Source organism: Carcharhinus amblyrhynchos, chromosome 1, assembly GCF_965287045.1.
Source record: "Carcharhinus amblyrhynchos chromosome 1, sCarAmb.v2.hapA, whole genome shotgun sequence".
In the NCBI taxonomy this organism is placed as follows: Eukaryota; Metazoa; Chordata; class Chondrichthyes; order Carcharhiniformes; family Carcharhinidae; genus Carcharhinus; species Carcharhinus amblyrhynchos.
Genome location: NC_137324.1, coordinates 58436412 through 58456091, shown reverse-complemented (window position 1 = coordinate 58456091; position 19680 = coordinate 58436412). Strand labels below are relative to the sequence as shown.

Sequence of the window (19680 nt, the reverse complement as noted above, 5' to 3'; positions counted from 1 at the left end):
GTGGCCGACAATGTGAGTGGAAGGAGCACTGATCACAGGTTAAAGAGATGTGTATTGTCTCCAGACAGTACAGTAAGTGAGGTCCACATCCTAACAGGATTAGACAGGGTACACTCAGAAAGAATGTCCCTGATCCAGAACCAGAGGTCATAGTTTGAATAAACAAGGCGAGGAGAATTTTTTCATTCAAAGAGTAGTGCATGTATGGAATTCACTACCACAGAAAATAGTTGAGGCCAAAACATTGTCTGATTTCAAGAAGTAAATAGATATAGCTTGTGGGGCTGAAGTGATCAAGGGAAGTGGGGGGAAGGGGGGATCAGGATATAAATTTGATGATCAGCCATGATGTTAATGAATGGCAGAGCAGGCTCAAAGGGCCAAATGACCCAAATGTTTTTTAGTTTCTATGTAAGACAATGAATGATCTCAGAAGGAAATTAGATGGGCATTTGGGTTAAATAATTCTGCAAAGTTATACAGATAGAGCTGGGTTATGGGATTGACAGGATTGCTGTATAAAAAGCTTTGATGGTCCAAATCACATCCTTCTATGCTGTGACGCCTCTGAATCTATGACATTTGGAAGAACAGACTCAAGCCCTTGTCTTTACCCTCGAGGCCCTAGAACAACATAGGGCCTCGAAGCATTATCTATCTGACACCTAACATCATTAAGAACAGATGATCTGACCATTGTCATTCTGAAATTTGTGGAAACCTGACGTGTGCAAATTGACTGCCAAGTTACCAAATTTTTGAAATCCCTTGAGCGTCACTGACAAGGTCAGCATTTGTTGCCCATCCCTAATTACCCTTGTGAAGGCGGAAGTTCTTGAACACTGTAGTTCTTTTAGTGTAGTTTACACCTACAATGCTTTTAGGAAGGGATTTCAAGATGTTTATTTAACAACAGTAAATATTGTTCCAAATCAGAATTATCTGTGGCTTGGAGGGGAACCTGTAGCTGATGGTGTTCCATGCCTCTGCTGCCCTTATCCTTCTTTAGATCATTGTTATGAAGGGTGCTGTTGAAGGAGACTTGGCAAGTTGCTGTAGTACATTTTAATGTAGATGCGACACAGTGTTGCTACTGTGCAATGGAGGGAGTGAATGTTTAAGGTGTTGGCAGGGGTGCTGATGAAGTGGGTGCTGATGAAGTGGATGCTTTGTCCCGGATGGTATCAAGCTTCTTGAGAATAGTTGGAGCCACAACATCCAAACAAATGGAGAATCCTGACTTGTGCCTTGCAAATTGTGGGCTTTGCAGAGTCAGGAGATGAATCCTCACCACAAAATTCCCAGCCTCTGACCTGTTCTTGTAGCCACTATATATATTATATGGCAAGTCCAGTTGGATCCCTGGTCATTATCACAGTGTGGATATACCAGCTTTGGACTGGGGTAGGCACAGTAAGAAGTCTCACAACACCAGATTAAAGTCCAACAGGTTTATTTGGCAGCACCAGCTTTCAGAGCCTCAAGCTCCTTCTTCAGGTGAGTGAGGACTTGCGTTCACAAACAGGGCATATACAGACACAAACTCAATTTACAAGATAATGGTTGGAATGCGAGTCTTTACAGGTAATCAAATCTTAAAGGTACAGACAATGTGAGTGGAGAGAGGGTTAAGTACAGGTTAAATAAATGTGTATTGTCTCCAGCCAGGACGGTTAGTGAGATTTTGCAAGGCCAGGCAAGTCATGGGGGTTACAGATAGTCTGACCAATATGCCAACATCTTTATGCACAGGTTCGAACAAGACCTCTTCACCCCACAGGACCTTCAACTGATGTTATACACTAGATATATTGATGACATTTTCTTCCTTTGGACTCATGGCGAGCAATCATTGAAACAACTATATGATGACATCAACAAGTTCCATGCCACCATTCGGACTCACCATGGACTATTCTCCAGGATCGGTGGCATTCTTGGACATACGTATCTCCATCAAGGACGGTCACCACAGCACTTCACTTTACTGCAAGCCCACAGATAACCTCACGGTGCTCCACTTCTCCAGCTTCCACACTAAACATGTTAAAGAAGCCAACCCCTATGGACAAGCCCTCCGTACACAGAGGATCTGCTCAGATGAGGAGGATTACAACGGACACCTGCAGACACAGAAAGATGACCTCATAAGAACAGGATATGGTGTTCGACTCATCGATCAACAGTTCCACGTACCACAGTGAAAAACAGTACCGACCTCCTCAGAAGACAAACACAGCATACAGCAGACAGAGTACCCTTTGTCGTCCAGTATTTCCCCAGAGTGGAGAAGCTACGACATCTTCTCCAGAGCCTTCAACATGTCATCGATAGAGACGAACACCTTGCCAAGGCCACCCCCACACCCCCACTTCTTGTCTTCAAACAACCGCACAACCTCAAACAGACCATTGTCCGCAGCAAACTACCCAGCCTTCAAGAGAACAGTGGCTATGTCATCATACAACCCTGCCACAGCAACCTCTGCAAGACATGCCTGATCATCGACACAGATGCCATCATCTCATGTGAGAACACCATCCACCACGTACACTGCACATATTCTTAGGACTCGGCCAACATTGTCTACTTGATAACCTCAGGAAAGGATGTCTCAAGGCATGGTACATTGGGGAGACCATGCAGACGCTACAACAATGAAGGAATGAACACCGCTTGACAATCACAAGCAGGAGTATTCCCTTCCACTCGGGGAACCCTTCAGCGGTCACGGGCATTCTGCCTCTGATTTTTGGGTAAGCGTTCTCCAAGGCAGCCTTCACAACACATGGCAACGCAGAATCGCTGAGCAGAAACTGATAGCCAAGTTCCGCACACGAGGACTGCCTCAACCAGGATCTTGGGTTCATGTCACACTATCTGTAACCCCCACGACTTGCCTGGGCTTGCAAAATCTGACTAACTATCCTGGCTGGAGACAATACACATCTCTTTAACCTGTGCTTAACCCTCTCTCCCTTCACATTGTCTGTACCTTTAAGACTTGATTACCTGTAAAGACTCGCATTCCAACCGTTATCTTGTAAATTGAGTTTGTGCCTTTATATGTCCTGTTTGTGAACACAAGTCCTCACTCACCTGAAGAAGGAACTTGAGGCTCCAAAAGCTAGTGCTGTCAAATAAACCTGTTGGATTTTAACCTGGTGTTATGAGACTTCTTATTGTCATTATCACAATACCAGGGACCCGGGTTTGATTCCCAGCTTCGGTCACTGTCTGTGTGGAGTTTGCACGTTCTCCCCATGTCTGCGTGGGTTTCCTCCAGATGCTCCAGTTTCCTCCCACATTCACCTGGTTCGGTGCATTGACCTAAACAGGTGCCAGACTCTGGTGACAAGGGAAATTTCATAATAACTTCATTGCAGTGTTAATGTATGCCTTACTTGTGACTAATAAATAAACTTTAACTTTACTTTACCCATCAGAATATTGATGGTGGTGGATTCAGAGGTGATAATGGTATTGGATGACAAGGGGAAATGGGTAGGTTTCTCTTACTGGAGGTGGTCATTGCCTACAACTTGTGTGACATGAATATTACTTATATCACTTGTCAGCCCAAATCTGAAAGTTGTCTGGGTCTTACTGCATATAGAGACAGATGTGGGAAGTAAGAAGGTAGAGAGCTGGGAGAGTTTGGGCAAAAATCTTTGAAGATGACAAGATAAGTTAAAACAGTCAATGAAGCTTTTGGGATCTGGATTGTATAAACAGATACCGAGAAAAAAAATAGCCAGGAAGTTATCTTAAACCTACATTAGAACCATAGAACATTACAGCACAGAAACAGACTTTTTGGCCCTTCTTGGCTGTGCCGAACGATTTTTCTGCTTAGTCCCACTGACTTGCACGTGGACCATATCCCTCCACACCCCTCTCATCCATGCACCTGTCCAAGTTTCTTGTAAATGTTAAAAGTGAGCCCACATTTACCACTTCATCTGGCAGCTCATTCCACACTCCCACCACTCTCTGAAGAAGCCCCCTTCCCCCCCACTACCGTAGTTCCTTTAAACTTTTCCCCTTTAACCCTTAACCCATGTCCTCTAGTTTTTTTTTCCCCTAGCCTCAGTGGAAAAAGTCTGCTTGCATCCACTTGTCCATACCCATCATAATTTTATACACCTTTATCAAATCTCCCCTCATTCTTCTATGCTCCAGGGAATAAAGTCCTAACCTATTCAATCTCTCTCTGTATCTCAGATTCTCAAGTCCCAGCAACATCCTTGGGAACCTTCTCTGTACTCTTTCAACCTTATTAATATCCTTCCTGTAATTAGGTGACCAAAACTGCACACAATACTCTAAATTCAGCCTCTCCAATGTTTTATACAGCCTCATGATAACATTCCAACTCTTATACTCAATACTTTGATTTATAAAGGCCAATGTACTAAAAGCACTTTTTATGACCCTATCTACCTGTGACATCACTTTTAGGGAATTATGTATCTGTATTTCCAGATCCCTCTGTTCTACTACACTCTTCAGTGTCCTACCATTTACCTTGTATGTTCTACCTTGGTTTGTGCTTCCAAAGTGCAATACCTCACACTTGTCTGCATTAAACTCCATCTGCCATTTTTCAGCCCTTTTTTTTAGCTGGTCCAAATTCCCCTGCAAGCTTTGAAAACCTTCCTCATTGTAAACTTTGATGCAGGAATGTTGACAGATGCCATAGCCTAGGAAATGTGGTCACTATGAGTGAGGTAGAGGCACATTGGTGCCAACCTACTCAAAGGAGTGGTCATTAAAAAATTAGTTTGGCTCTAGCTTTGACTCTGTCTAATCCTAGGTTTTGCACCTCTGGGAGGACATCATTTTTGTGAGGGTGCAGGAGAGATTTACTAGAATGATTGCAATGATGATAGTTTATGATAACGTGGATAGATTAGAGAAGCTGGGATTTTTCTCCTTGGAACAGAGAAGGGGAGGAGATTTGATAGAGCTGCTTAAAATCAGAACAATTTAGATAGAGTAAAGGATAAGAAATCAATTCCAGTGGCTGAAGGGTTGAACATGAGATAATACAGATTTAATGCAGCTGGCAAAATATCCAAAGAACTTTTAACATACAGAATAGTTTGGTTATGCAATGGATTGCCTGATAGGGCGGTGGACACACGTACAATTATAACCCTTAGAAGGGCTTATCAAAAGAGCAAGTGCCCTGCATTATTTCTGGATTCTATTCTATCTTGCTGGATTTCATCCTGCGTTAATAGGATGTGTTTCACTGTTGAGGTCTAAACATTGACCACCAATTAGTATAAAAAAGGGAAAATACTAATTTAGTACGAACAAGTTCTTCATAAGGTTCATTTAATCAGATCATTTATTTGCCATGTACCACTGATAAATAATAAGTGTTGCTTCCCATGAAGAAAGCTGCATATATCACAGTTGTTTAACCTTACTGAACAGTTGTGTAAGCAAGCATTGGGCGAGAAGAAGTCATTTGGTAAATTAAGGTTGTCCCTTCATAGTGTAAATTTTATCCAATCATGGACCCCATTTGTTATTTGACCTCCTGAGGGGAAACTCTGTCGAAGTTCTCCTCAAACCAAAAGACATTTAAACAAAATTCCATACCATTGACAGCTCAGTTATTCAGACCCATCTATAAAAATAAAATGGTGAGGATGCTTAAAGTCTAAGTTAAAACAGAAAGTGCTGAAAAACCTCAGCAGGTCTGGCAGCATCTGCGGTGATAGAAGCAGAGGTAATGTTTGGAGTCAAATTTGATTTGATTTGATTTATTATTGTCACATGTATTAGCATACAGTGAAAAGTATTGTTTCTTGCATGCTATTCAGACAAAGCATACTGTACATAGAGAAGGAAAGGAGAGAATGCATAATGTAGTGTTATAGCTTGGGTGTCGAGAAAGATCAACTTAATATGAGGTTGGTCCATTCAAAAGTTTGATGACAGCAGGGAAGGAGTTGCTCTTGAGTCAGTTGGTAGTCCTCAGACTTCTGCATCTTTTTTCTGACAGAAGAAGATGGAAGAGACTGGGGTCTTTGATTATGCTGGCTGCTTTTCCGAGGCAGCGGGAAGTGTAAACAGTGTCAATGGGTATGAGACTGGTTTGTTTGATGGACTGGGCTTCATTCACAACCCTTTGCAATTTTTTGCGGCCTTGGACAGAGCAGGAGCCATCCAAGCTGTGATACAACCAGAAAGAATGCTTTCTATGGTGCATCTGTAAAAATTGGTGAGAATCATAGTGGACATACCAAATTTCCTAAGCCTGCCAAGAAAGTTGGTGGGCTTTCTTAATGATAACGTCAGCATGGAGGGACCAGGACAGGTTGTTGGTGATCCGGACACATAGAAACTTGTAGCTGTTGATGATTTCCTCTTGATCCCTGTTGACGTAGACAGGGGCATATCCTCCACTACAAATCCTAAAGTCAATGACTATCTATTATGTTTTGTTGACATTGAGGGAGAGATTATAGTTGTCGCACCAGTTCACCAGATTCTCTATCTCTTTCCTGTACTCCATATATGACTCAATTCTGAAGATGAGTCAAATTTAACTTGAAATGTTGACTCTATTTCTCTCGCTATAGATGCTGCTGGATCTGCTGAGTATTTCTAGCACTTTCTGTTTTTAACTCAGACCTGTTTTCTTGTTTATATGCGTTCCATCAAATTGTTACCAGCTCTACCTTTTACATCCTATCAACTTGAATTTCATTTCTTCAAATAGTTATTCAACACTTAACAAACCATGGCCAAAAAACTCAATTGCACCAGTAAATGGGAGCATAATCATTACGATGGGGTTCCAGCACAAGGTCACTCTGCTGCCTGGGACCAGGCTGCTTACTTCTCTCAATACAATGGAATGTCTGCTTATCCATTACCCATTCTACCAATGCTGTTAATGGTGTCACTCAGCCAGTTAGATCATACTATCCTGACCCTCATCAAGATATTGCAATTTGTAGTTGGACCTATAAGACCCAGGGTTCCTTGAGGTCACATTCCACAGCAAATTCAAGTGTCCTCAAAGGAAGTTCGAGCACTTGGAAATGGAAATTTAATTCAATAGAATCATTGAAATGAATTTGAAGCTATAAATTATTCAAGGGTTGACCATTTACTAATGGTGAAAAAACATGATTGGAAAACGGCTGCCGTCAGTGGTGGTGGAGGCGAACTTGCTGGGGTCTTTTAAAAGACTTCTGGATGAGTATATGGGGTTTTATGGGATTGGGGGTTATAGATAGGTGTTGATGTGATCGGCGCAACTCGTGGGCCGAAGGGCCTGTTTGTGCTGTAGTGTTCTATGTTCTATGAGAAAATTAAAATTGGCACGTCAGTATGTTAATACCAAGCATCCATTTATTAACTTTATATTCAGGATCCAGGTAGGAAGTTGAAACATTTGGCATCATGTTTCCTGTATACATGAGACAGACCAATATATATAAGTAAAATGTAAAATAAAGTTTAATTATTAGTCACAAGTTATGCTTACATTAACAGTGAATGAAGTTACTATGAAAATCCCCCAGTTGCCACACTTAGGTGCCTGTTTGGGTCAATGCACTTAATTTTCTGATGAGATCATATGAATTTAAAATTAAATCATAATCAAAGAACAAATCAAACTCTTTAATGTCTTGCACTTTAACTGTCTTTGATATATGACAGATCAGATTTGGTAAAAAAAGCTTACATTTACATAATGCTGTGATATCAATGCAGTCAGTTTAATTTTCATTTGATGGTGTAAAGTGAGAGATGTTGGTTTAGCCAGATTGAGTGGAAAGGGAAATCAGACAGGATGTGTAACAGTCTGATAATGCTTGTTTTATAAGATCACTGAAATTTAAACTTACCCGCAATACGAGTGGAATATATTAGTTTGAATAGCAGTGACTTACAGGGCATATTGTTTTATGTCATGCTTATCTAATGGGAGCTGTAATTCCTGCAGACCTTGCCCCTTTCCACAGCGGGAGCTACTTTTCATTGTAGCTTTTTTTACTAATTGCCATTCAGTGTTAGCTATTAATCATTCAATATATGAAAGCACAATAAAATCTGTGCCCAGTTAATCACCTTGATACCAGAGAGGAACATTTCTTTTTTCTTGATTTGGATAACTACATATCGGTAAGTTAATGGAAAAGGTCCTGAGGAATAAGATTTATGACCATTTGGAAAGATGCAGCTTAATCCAGGACAGTCAGCACGGATTCTTGAGGGGTAAGTCTTGCCTCACAAATTTGATTGAATTCTTTGGGGAGGTAACTAAGTGTGTAGATGAAGGTAGAGCAGTTGATGTCGTATACATGTATTTTAGTAAGGCAGTTGATAAGATTCCCCATGGTAGGCTCATGAAGAAAGTAAGGAGATGTGGGATAGAAGGAAATTTGGCCGACTGGATAAGCAATTGGCAATCTCATAGAACACAGTAAGAAGTCTCACAACACCAGGTTAAAGTCAAACAGGTTTATTTGATACTATCAAATAGTATCATATATTGAATAATTTGATACTATCAAATAAACCTATTGGACTTTAACCTGGTATTGTGAGACTTCTGACTGTGTTTACCGCAGTCCAAAGCCGGCATCTATATATCAATCTCATAGAAGACAGAGGGTGATGGGAAATTTTTCAGAATGAAGGTCAGTTACCAGTGGTGTACCACAGGGATCAGTGCTGCTATTTGTGATTTACTTGGAAGAGGGGGCTGAAGGGTGGGTTAGTAAATTTTCTGATGTCACCAAGATTGGTGGAGTAGTGGATGAGGTAGAGGGCTCTTATAGACTGCAAAGAGACATTGGTAGAATACAAAGCTGGGCTGAAAAGTGGCAGATGGAGTTTAACCCTGATGAGTGCGAGGTGATTCATTTTGGTAGGACAAACTTGAATGTGGGTTACAAGGTCAACAGCAGGGTTGTGAGGAATGTGGAGGAACAGGGAGATTGTGGGGTTCATATCCACAGATTTCTGAAGGTTGCCACCAAAGTGGGCAAGTCCTAAGGTGGACAAGAACCCAGGACCGGATGGAATGCATCCCAGGGTTCTGAAAGAAATGGCAGAGGTGATAATGGATGCCTTAGTAATTATTTACCAAAATTCGCTGGATTCCGGGGAAGTGCTGGAAGATTGGAAAATGGCTAATGTTACGCCGCTGTTTAAAAAAGGTAGCAGACAAAAGGCAGGGAATTTTAGGCCGGTAGTTTAACGTCTAGAGTTGGAAAAATGCTTGAATCCGTCATCAAAGAAGAAATAGCGAGGCACCCTAAAAAAGAATGATTTGGTAGAGCAGACGCAGCACAGATTCATTAAGGGGAAGTCATGTTTGACAAATTTATTGGATTTCTATGAGGATGTGACTAGTGCAGTAGACAGAGGGGAACCGGTGGATGTGGTGTTTTCAGATTTCCAAAAGGCGTTTGATAAGGTGCCTCATAAAAGGTTGCTACAGAAGGTTAGGGTGCATGGAGTTGGGGGTAAGGTGTTAGCGTGGATAGAGGATTGGCTGTCTAATAGGAAGCAGAGAGTTGATATCAATGGGTGATGTTCTGATTGGCGGTTGGTGACTAGTGGAGTGCCACAGGGATCAGTGCTGGGGCCTCAGCTATTTACCATTTATATAGATGATCTGGAGGAGGGGGCTGAGTGTAGGGTGACGAAATTTGCTGATGACATGAAGATGAGTGGAAAAGCAAATTGCGTGCAGGGTATGGAAAGTCTGCAGAGAGATCTGGATAGGCTAAGCGAGTGGGCGAGGACTTGGCAGATGGAGTATAATGTTGGCAAGTGTGAGGTTATCCACTTTGGCAGAAATAATAGTAGGAGGGATTATTATTGAAAAGGCGAAAAGCTGCAGCATGTTACGGTGCAGAGGGACCTGGGGGTCCTTGTGCATGAGACGCAAAAACCCAGTCTGTAGGTGCAGCAGGTGATCAAGAAGGCAAATGGAATGTTGGCCTTTATTGCGAGGGGGTTAGAATATAAAAGTAGGGAAGTCTTGCTGCAACTGTACAGGGTACTGGTGAGGCTACAGCTGGAGTACTGTGTGCAGTTTTGGTCGCCACACTTGCAGAAGGATATATTGGCCTTGGAGGGAGTGCAGGCGAGGTTCACGAGGCTGATACCGAAGATGAGGGGGTTGGACTATGAAGAGAGGCTAAATAGACTGGGTCTGTACTCGTTGGAGTTTAGAAGGATGAGGGGGGATCTTATAGAGACGTATAAGATAATAAAGGGGATGGATAGGGTAGAGGTAGAGAGATTCTTCCCGCTTAGAAAGGATAGCAGAACTAGAGGGCACAGCCTCAAGATAAGTGGGCGGGGGGGGGGCGCAGTTTAGATCAGAGTTGAGGAGGAACTTCTTCACTCAAAGGGTACTGAATCTCTGGAATTCTCTGCCCGTTGAAGTGGGGGAGACTACCTTGCTAAATATATTTAAGTCATGGGTAGATAGATTTTTGGTAGGCAAGGGAATTAAGGGTTATGGGGAGAAAGCGGGAAAGTGGAACTGAGCCACTTCAGATCAGCCATGATCTTATTGAATGGCGGGGCAGGCTCAAAGGGCAAGATGGCCTACTCCTCCTATTTCTTATGTTCTTATGTTCTTAAGTGGATAGAGCCATGAAGAAGGGTTATAGTGTGTTAGCCTTTATTAATTAAGAGTCGTGGGGTTATGCTGCAACTGTACAGGATTTTGTTGAGACCACATTTGGAATATTGTGTGCAGTTCTGGTCACCTCACTATAAGAAGGATGTAGAAGCATTGGAGAGAGTGCAGAGGAGATTCACCAGAATGCTGCCTGGTTCAGAGGGTAGGTCTTATGAGGAAAGGTTGAGGGAGCTGGGGCTTTTCCCTTCAGAGCGGAGGAGGATGAGAGGCGACTTAATAAAAGTTTATAAAATGGTGAGGGGGATAGATAGAGTGGACGTGCAGAGACTATTTCCTCGGGTGGATGTAGCTGTTACTAGGGGGCATAACAATAAATTGTTCGCTGTATTGTTCCCTGTTCTATGTTTTATAACTACTTATTGTTGATTTTCCTTTTCTGGTAATATTTCATCTTTTAAAAAAAATGTCAATCATAAAGCTTGACTGAAATTTTTTCAAAGTCAAACTATTTGGCTATGAAAATGAATTTGGAGCAAGATAGACTTGTGCTCCTGGTCTTATTAAAATATATTCACGCGTTTTGCATGTATATATTTATGGAATGCAAACGGGAGATGTTGCATCAATTATTAATGCCAATTTAATAAATAAGTACTCAGAATAGGTAACAAGCGCACAAAATATAACCAAGCGCAGTGCTGTTGTTTCTCTGGCTCTGACCAGAATTATAGACTCTGTGATCCTACTGTAGAGATGGACTTTTACCAATTGTCTTTTTTGTCTCAGAAATATCCTGAAGTAGCACAACCACTCCTGTGTCTGAACAGGAGCTTTATTTACAGGTTCCTTTGTCTTTGAGGGGAGTGAGAAACTGCATTAATGTGATTCCCTCTGGGATCCCGCCCGCCTTGACCTGGAAGTGATTTTACAGTGTGCAAGGCAGAGTCTCAGACAGGAAACCCACCCTTGCCCCTATTAGAACTCTTAAGTGATGACTTAATGGCCGCTAAAGGACCTTTCTCTGCTCAGCCTTAATTTTCAGGCTGGTGGAAGCTAGATAGCCAAGGGTGGGAATTTGAAAAAAATCACTGATCTTGATCATGGGCAGGAAGTGGGAGAGGGCACCTTTATCAGAAGCCCCCTTCTGACTGGGGGTACATTCCCTCATGAACAGGACGCCTTTGGACCTCTATTTCCTGCCCCCAGCCTGTCACCCATTGCCCCCTTCCCCTGCGATCCCTCTGGGCATCTGCAAACCTCCCCAGGATCCCTACACTTACCTCACACTGGATCCCTGAACTTAATCTGCCAATTTAATAAATACGTACTCAGAATAGATAAAAAGCACACAGGCAGGCAGTGCCTCTTCTGGTCACTGTAGCACTGTACCTGGATAGATGGACAGCTCTCCTGCCTGCTGCCAACCAGTGCTCATTTGAATGTGGAATGGCAGCAGGTCTTTCTGAGTTGGCGAGCATACATTTCCTACTGATTCTCCAGAGGTCGAGTGATGGCCATCTGAAAAATTCAGGCCCAAATTTTTTTTATAGAGGTCCAGAGGTATCCTGTTCATGAGGGGAGGTACCCTCAGTCAGGAGGAGGCTTCTGATAAAGGTGCCCTCTCTCAGTTCCTGCCCATGATCAAGATCAGTGATTTTTTTCGATTTCTCACCCTTGGCTATCTAGCTTCCACCAGCCTGAAAATTAAGACTGAGCAGAGAAAGGTCCTTCAGCAGCCATTAAGTCATCACCTAAGGGATCTAATAGGGGCAAGGGTGGGCTTCCTGTCTGAGACCCTGCCTTGCACACTGTAAAATGTTTTTTTAAGATGTCTGCTCTCTTGCTTACAGCCTCTTGCTTCAGTTTAGCTTCTATTTTTCTGTAAACACATCCCAACAGCACAGAGAGAGCAAAGAACAGATAACAAACACACATAATCAAACAGTGAGCAACTGAGCAATTACATTATTTAGCTTTCCAAGGGGAAACAAACTTATTTTAAATTAAACCATCACAAACAACAAACATATGTACGTAAAGTCACTTCTTGTAGTCTAATATGTTCTAAGCACAGGAATAGTTTCTGAGGTGTGAAGATGTTTGATAGTGGAGGTGAAACTTTAGGTTTTGTGAGATCAGCTTGATGAGGTGGTTGATCAACATTGCAGTCACACATCGAAAAGGAATTGTATCTTCATAATCATGCTCCTCCACTTGCTATCAAACCTCTGACACCCCACTTTGTGTTGTCACCCAACAGATGAGTGTTGGTTCCAAGCAACCGCTTACTCTGCTTTGGTTCTGATGCAAGTTTGTGCTTGTGGTTTGGCCATTGATTGTGAGCCTAATCTGCAACTTCAAATCGTGGTTCCCTTACATGTACGTATTCCCCTGTTGAAGAACGCTCTTGCTTTACCTTGTCATTTTTTTCCCCCCTTCAGTACAGAAGGAGGCCATTTGGCCCATTGAGTCTGTACCAACCATATCCCACCCAGCCCCCATTTCCTGTAACCCCACATACATGCCCTGCTAATCCCCCTGACACTAAGGGCTAATTTAGCATGACCAATCAACCTAACCTGCGCATCTTTGGACTGTGGGAGGAAACCCACGCAGACATGGGGAGAAAGTGCAAATTCCACACAGACAGTGACTCAATGCCGGAATTGAACCTGGGTCCCTAGCACTGTGAGGCAGCAGTGCTAACTACTGTACCACCATGCCACCTCATAATTAAAATTACAATATTCTTTAGTACAGCCAATGCACCTAACCAGCACATCTTTCAGACTGGGAGGAAACTGGAACACTCGGAGGAAACCCATGAAGACATGGGGAGAACATGCAGACTCCGCACAGACAGTCACTCAAGCTGGGAATCAAACCTGGGTCCTTGACACTGTCTCACCCATGTCACTTTGCAATTACCTCTACTTTCACTCTGACATTCTCTTTCGATAGTGGCAACAGCATAAGAATTGTCATCGGCAGGCAGAAGATATGACCAGTCATAAGTTCAGCTGGTTCTTTTGCGAAAGAGAATATAGGGTGGATCAATATGGATGAATTAGGATGTGAACTGACTATTCAAATTATTTCCCTCCAACATACTCTCAGACTGCTCCTTATCAGCCAATTGAATCATTTGTTGCAATGTGTGTGAATTTTGTACCTTGCAGGGAACTCTCTGAGCTGACTGGAAAAAAATTGTGACCTGGTGAGGAGACCGTCTCTGATCACTATCAATGCTTAGGGATCGATGACCAGTTCCTGACCAGGATCTGGTCAACGATCCCTAAGCATTGACATGGCTGACAACATACCCAGTGCTTGGTGATTGGTTCAGTTAGTGAATTTCCTACATTAGAGATGCATACATATGCCAATGTTCAGAAGTTTAGATGCAAGCTCGTGCTTCCAATAGAGAATTTGCACTCAGTTTCCAACAACGGGCTTTATTGGTGCTGATGGGGCATTCACGTCCTTCAATATAACATGACTGTACAGCTTCTGTCATATTTCCCTGCATGTATTTTGCGACATTGCATTTCAATCCACAAGTGAAAACAATGTTGAGATCTACCTTTGTTTTAACGTATCAAACACTGTTATAGTTCCCATTGTCCATCTATGCACAGCAGCTTCTAAAGAGCTTCAATGATCTCAGTATTCTTAGGAACATATCTGTGATAGAAGTTGGTAGCACCATCGAAAGATTCCAACACTTACACACAGGATAGAGTTGGAAGCCCATGAATGGCTTTGATGTTGTTGTGTGTAGGTTTTCCTCCAGTTGCTATTGCTCTGTACCCTAGAAAGTCAATCACGGATGCTGCAAATGTACATTTGTCCTTGTAGAGCATCAAATTGTGTTGTCCAAGTAGAGAGAGCACCATTGACAACTGCTGATGGTGATCTATTTTGTCCCTTCCATGGACAGCAATGTCATCAAGTCAGCTGAGCATCCTCTCAACATCTGATAAGATTGAAGACATGATCTTCTGGAATGAGCTTGGTGCTGAACTTAGTCCATAGAAGTTTCAGCAGTATTGAATAACAAAAGCTGTAAGTATCAGTTTTCCTGTGCAAGCTTTTTGAAGACTGTGGCATCATAAACTGATACCAGTAGTTCTTGGATCATAGGAAGTGGATACTTGCCTGCAATGATCATTTTGCTGATCATCTTAAGGTCAACACAATTTTAGTTTGCCATTTTTACATTACACAATGACAAGGTTCAATATCCGTGACGATGAGTTGATTCACTTAACGATAATGTCTGCTTCAAGTCATTTCAGCTCCTGTGATGCTTGGGCACTGATTGCAAATGGTAACCGCCTTTATTTTTGGGAAACAGACCGAATTGACATGTCGACATAAGGAGTATAACAATCCCCCTTAATTTCCTCAAATCCAGTAAATAAGGAAGGATACTGCTGTGCATGTCAGTGGCACCAATACTTTAATGTGTGCTACAGTGGGATCTTCCAGTTTGAAACCAGGCTTATCAAATAGGTTTACCCCCTTAAGGCTCCTCCTGCCTTTAGCTATGTGCAGTGTGAACCTGTCTCGGATGATGTTTTTGCAGCACCCTAGAATTGTAATTGTTCCCAAAACCAAAACAATAGTAATTGTAAATGTGAAGATTATCTGTCATAAGAAAGAGGGAAGGTGATCACTTATAAATATTTCTGTGCCAACATCAATGATACGTGACAATGAAATGCCCGAAGACTTAACTAAACATTCCTTTAAATGACTTGGCACTTTACCATCTATAATGTTGTACCTCACTCTCTGGAAGAGACTTTCCCAAGTGTCAACGCAATGAACTCTTTTTCCACAACCTGCACACTTTGGCAGTTTTAGCAGGGGCTAACCTGCCAGTGATGTGCTCTATGACATCTTTGATGGAATGTATGTCATTTGATCATTACACTTTTCACTGGCCCAAAGTATTTTCAAGAGCACTTACTACCATATCCAATGCAGATGTGTCCTCTGTGAGCTGCTTGAAAATTCACTGGCCTTCTGCTCTGACACAATGTGAGTATATGTCCTTGTGATTCACTACTACATCCAGAGTGTCCATCCCTGAGGCGGGCAAGTAGGTTTTGAAATCCATCGACCCCCATGGCACAGGTGGATCTCTCAGTGAAGAAAGGAAACATTCTGGAGCAGTAAATTTCAAGTCTTCTTCATCCCATTGCCAATTGTTGTGTTTTATGCCTTGGAGATATACAGAGATGGCACACCCAGTTTCCATGTCTGAAGAGAAGCTTTATTTACAGATACTTCCTAAGTTGACTGCTCTTGTACTTAACGCTTTTTTAAAAAACATGTGGAAGTGTCAACTCTGTTTCAAGTGAATCATCTGGTTTGTTTTATTTGTTCATGGGGTCTGGGCATCACCAGGCCAGCATTCATTGCCCATCTCTGAGAGCATTTAAGAATCAACCACATTGGTGTGGGTCTGTAGGACAGGCCAGGTAAGGACAACAGATTTTGATTCCCTAAAGGACATTAGTGAACCAGATTAATTTTTACAACAATCGACAATGGCTTCATGGTCAACATTAGACTTCTAACTCCAGATTTTTACTAAATTCAAATTTCACCATCTGCCATGGTGGGATTCAAACCTGGGTCCCCAAAGATTCACCCTGGCTTGCTAGATTTCTAGTCCAGTGACAATACCACTGTGCCACTGGCTCCCCTCTACACACATGCTTTCTTATATAATCTGTCTGCACATTTATACATAAGCAATCTTTTCCATCTATTTTAGTATGCTTTTTATTTATTTTTGTCTCATCTATTTATATATTGTATCTCTTTGTACTATCTACTTAATTAAGTGAACACATATTGATTTGTATTGTTTGTCCATGTATCTTCCTGTCCATCTATCTATATCTTATGGCAGAAGAAATATGACAAAAAAGATGAAAGAGCAAATGTTTCAGCAGAAAGAATCAAAAATGAGATATGAGCTAAAGATGTAAGAGTGGCAGAATGATAGTATCAGACTACTCTCTGATTCATAACCAGAAGTGAAAAGCAGAGCACAGTGTAGCAGCTTCTAAAGACCCTATAGTTGTACTCATGGATGAAGGAAATGTTAGCAGCTTGTTGTGTCGACAGCTATTGATCCCTTACACTTCTATTAATAAATTTGAAAATGAAATATTTCAGAAGGTTTTTTTGCTGACTGGCTGATTGTGTTTTTTCTCTCCATGCAGAATGATTCATGGGGGATGCAGTATTCCTATGCACTGTTCAAAGCTATGAGCCATATGCTTTGCATAGGCTATGGAGCTCGGGCACCAGTGTCTATGTCTGATCTCTGGATAACCATGTTGAGCATGATAGTGGGAGCCACATGCTATGCAATGTTTGTTGGCCATGCGACAGCACTCATCCAGTCTTTAGATTCATCGAGGCGACAGTACCAGGAAAAGGTAGGTGTTGAAAGCCAGACTGTAATATCCTAGTACATGGTTTCCTAATTAGACAATGTCATAGTTAATCCCATAAGCACCTCCACATTTAACAGTTGCTGTTTGTTATTCAGACATATCCGTACTCTAAGATACCCAAGTGTACAGGTATGCAGTGTACATATTACCAAGCTGACTAAAAGCTGAAATTTAGTTATTTGTTTCTCACCATAATTTATTGTAGAAGCCAATTTAAATTGATGAACTGTACATCACAATAATATTCTGCTTGCATTCCAACATCCACCCCATTCAGGTCAGGGAAGATATACATCATGGCACTGAAGAGTTTTCATTAACTTAATTTCCATTTTTTAAGAAGTCAAATCTCAATGAAAGCAATGTGTTTAATTAATTATCACTGTGTACACACATCAACCATTGATCAATCACCATGTACTTCATTTTAATAACATTATCTTGATATAATCCATATGATAAACAAGTGTAATTGCTGTAAATTAACTTTGAAATGTTTTAATTTTGGTATATCGAAGATGACAGCATCACTTTGTATTGCAGCTTAAATTTCAGAAAGGGAACAGAGCTAAATTTTTTGGGCGGGTGGAGGGAGAGAGCATAATGCAGAAATCTTGGATAAGTATTTGATAGTGTGAGCTATGTCCAGTTAGTAATCACAGCCACAACAATCATTATTTAAAGTTATAATGTAAATCATCCCTTGTTTCAGGAATTGAATTTGTGAGTCAAAAACTTATTGCTGAACAATGTTCCTTTAACAGAGTGCTCTTCGACATGTTCCCTAGATTGCGGTCCTCACAGGACTGTAAGAATGGTGTGTTTCTACCTTGTGTTATGTTGCCCTTTTATGACCTATTCAAATTGTTGCTCTTCATCACTCAGGCCTTGGAGAATTTCTATCGATCTCTCCCATGTTATGGTATTGTCACAGCTACAAGCAGTCGTGTGTGCAGTCAGAAACTTTCTGAGGGATGTGCTCTGAGAGGGCTGTAAATCAATTTGCCAAACTAAACCTTGAGTTAACTGTTCTGGAATTGGCATGCAATTTGTAATCCTTGAGTGATCCATTCAAAACAAACAGCTTGCATTTCTTGGAAAATGTCACTGTGCTGTCTGGAAGGAATAGGATTTAATCAGCACATAGAATGGAAAAAATGGACACGAGGGTATATTTTGATCAAGGCTTATTTTCATAAACACACATGGAAAGCTCTGTGGAAATGATTTTCGCCAGCGTTCTGATACAAAAGTCCACTACTAATTAGCGTGCTGTAGAATATCTGCCACAAATTAAGAATATCACCACCGGAATTTGCAGTCCAAATTGTCAATAGACAAGGAACAGATGGTCTTGAAAGCATAAATTAAAATAAATCACAAATCTTTGTCAAGAAATTAATCAAAACCGAGTTAGAATCAGTCACCATTTGAAAGGGTAAAATATGATACGAATCAGAATGTCAAATTAAATTGATGCATCAGTAAATCAAAGTGGTTCAGGTTTCATTCTAAGTAATACTTTGTCATAGAAGAATGCAAGTTATTAATTATAATATTGTTTTATACAATATTATTAGAATCATAAAGTGATTTTTCATGCCAATCTCTTTTTATATTTAAGTTTATTTATTAGTGTCACAAGTAAGCTTACATTAACACTTCAATGAAGTTACTGTGAAAATCCCCTACTCGCTAGACTCCAACACCTGTTTGGGTGCACTGAAGGAAAGTTTGGCATGACCAATGCACCTAAGCAGTACGTCTTTCGGATTATGGGAGGAAACCTGAGCAACTGGAGGAAACCCATGCAGACGCCGGGAGAACATGTGGCCTCTGCACAGACAGTGATACAAGCCAGGAATCAAAACCAGGTCCCTGACGCCGTGAGGCAGCAGTGCTAACTATTGTGCCACCATGAGGTGTAGTGCCTGTTATTCAGCATTTTCTATTTACATTTTTTTTTGAATGAATATGAATTGCAAGCTGCATTGCAAATTGGTATTGAAGAATAACTCAGGTTAGTGTACTTAGAATAGGGATAAGCACTAACTAAATGTGGGTCTTATACTCTGTCGCATTTCTAATGTTTTAAGTGAAAAGAGCTGCATGCAAAAGCTTCTTGGGCTGCATCCTCGAAGGATTTGCAGCAAATATCAGGGGATTGTAAGGTCGTAAGTCAGTGGAAACTGTACGTGACTTTGTCGGTCCAGGTTATTTATTTGTCAAAGAGGGAAAGTTTTTTTTATTGATTGACATAAACTGTCAGTAACATACCTTATATGTAATGTCAGGTTAAAGGTTGGACAAATTTAGAAGTGCAAGCTTTTTCCTGGTTAATTGATCCTTTGTATCTGGGTGGCTCACTGGCTGTTTAATAAACCAATGTATTGTTCCTTATATTCAATAACATTCATGGTGGGAGAAGAGTCAAGTGATTTGGTGAGTTTAAAGCCAAGCAAATTCTACTCTGGAATTTAACAGGAACACGAGCCATGATTTAGCCGGGTGAGTGTGAGACTGTGCGCCTGACGGGAATGGTCCCTGGCAAGGTAAGTGGAATCT

General features: G+C 41.4%; 1 protein-coding gene across 3 annotated transcripts in view; it reads left to right on the top strand.

Annotated features, from left to right (window-relative positions):
* LOC145340919 (potassium/sodium hyperpolarization-activated cyclic nucleotide-gated channel 1-like) overlaps positions 1 to 19680 on the top strand; it is a 279038-nt gene that overhangs the window by 114766 nt on the left and 144592 nt on the right. For all 3 annotated transcript variants that reach the window (XR_013886320.1, XM_080185500.1, XM_080185514.1), the window contains exon 4: positions 16879 to 17097. Coding sequence is in view for 2 of the 3 variants with exons in the window: in XM_080185500.1 (XP_080041626.1) it covers positions 16879 to 17097 (219 nt within the window). In the remaining variant the exon portion in view is untranslated. The remainder of the gene's footprint in view (positions 1 to 16878; positions 17098 to 19680) is intronic.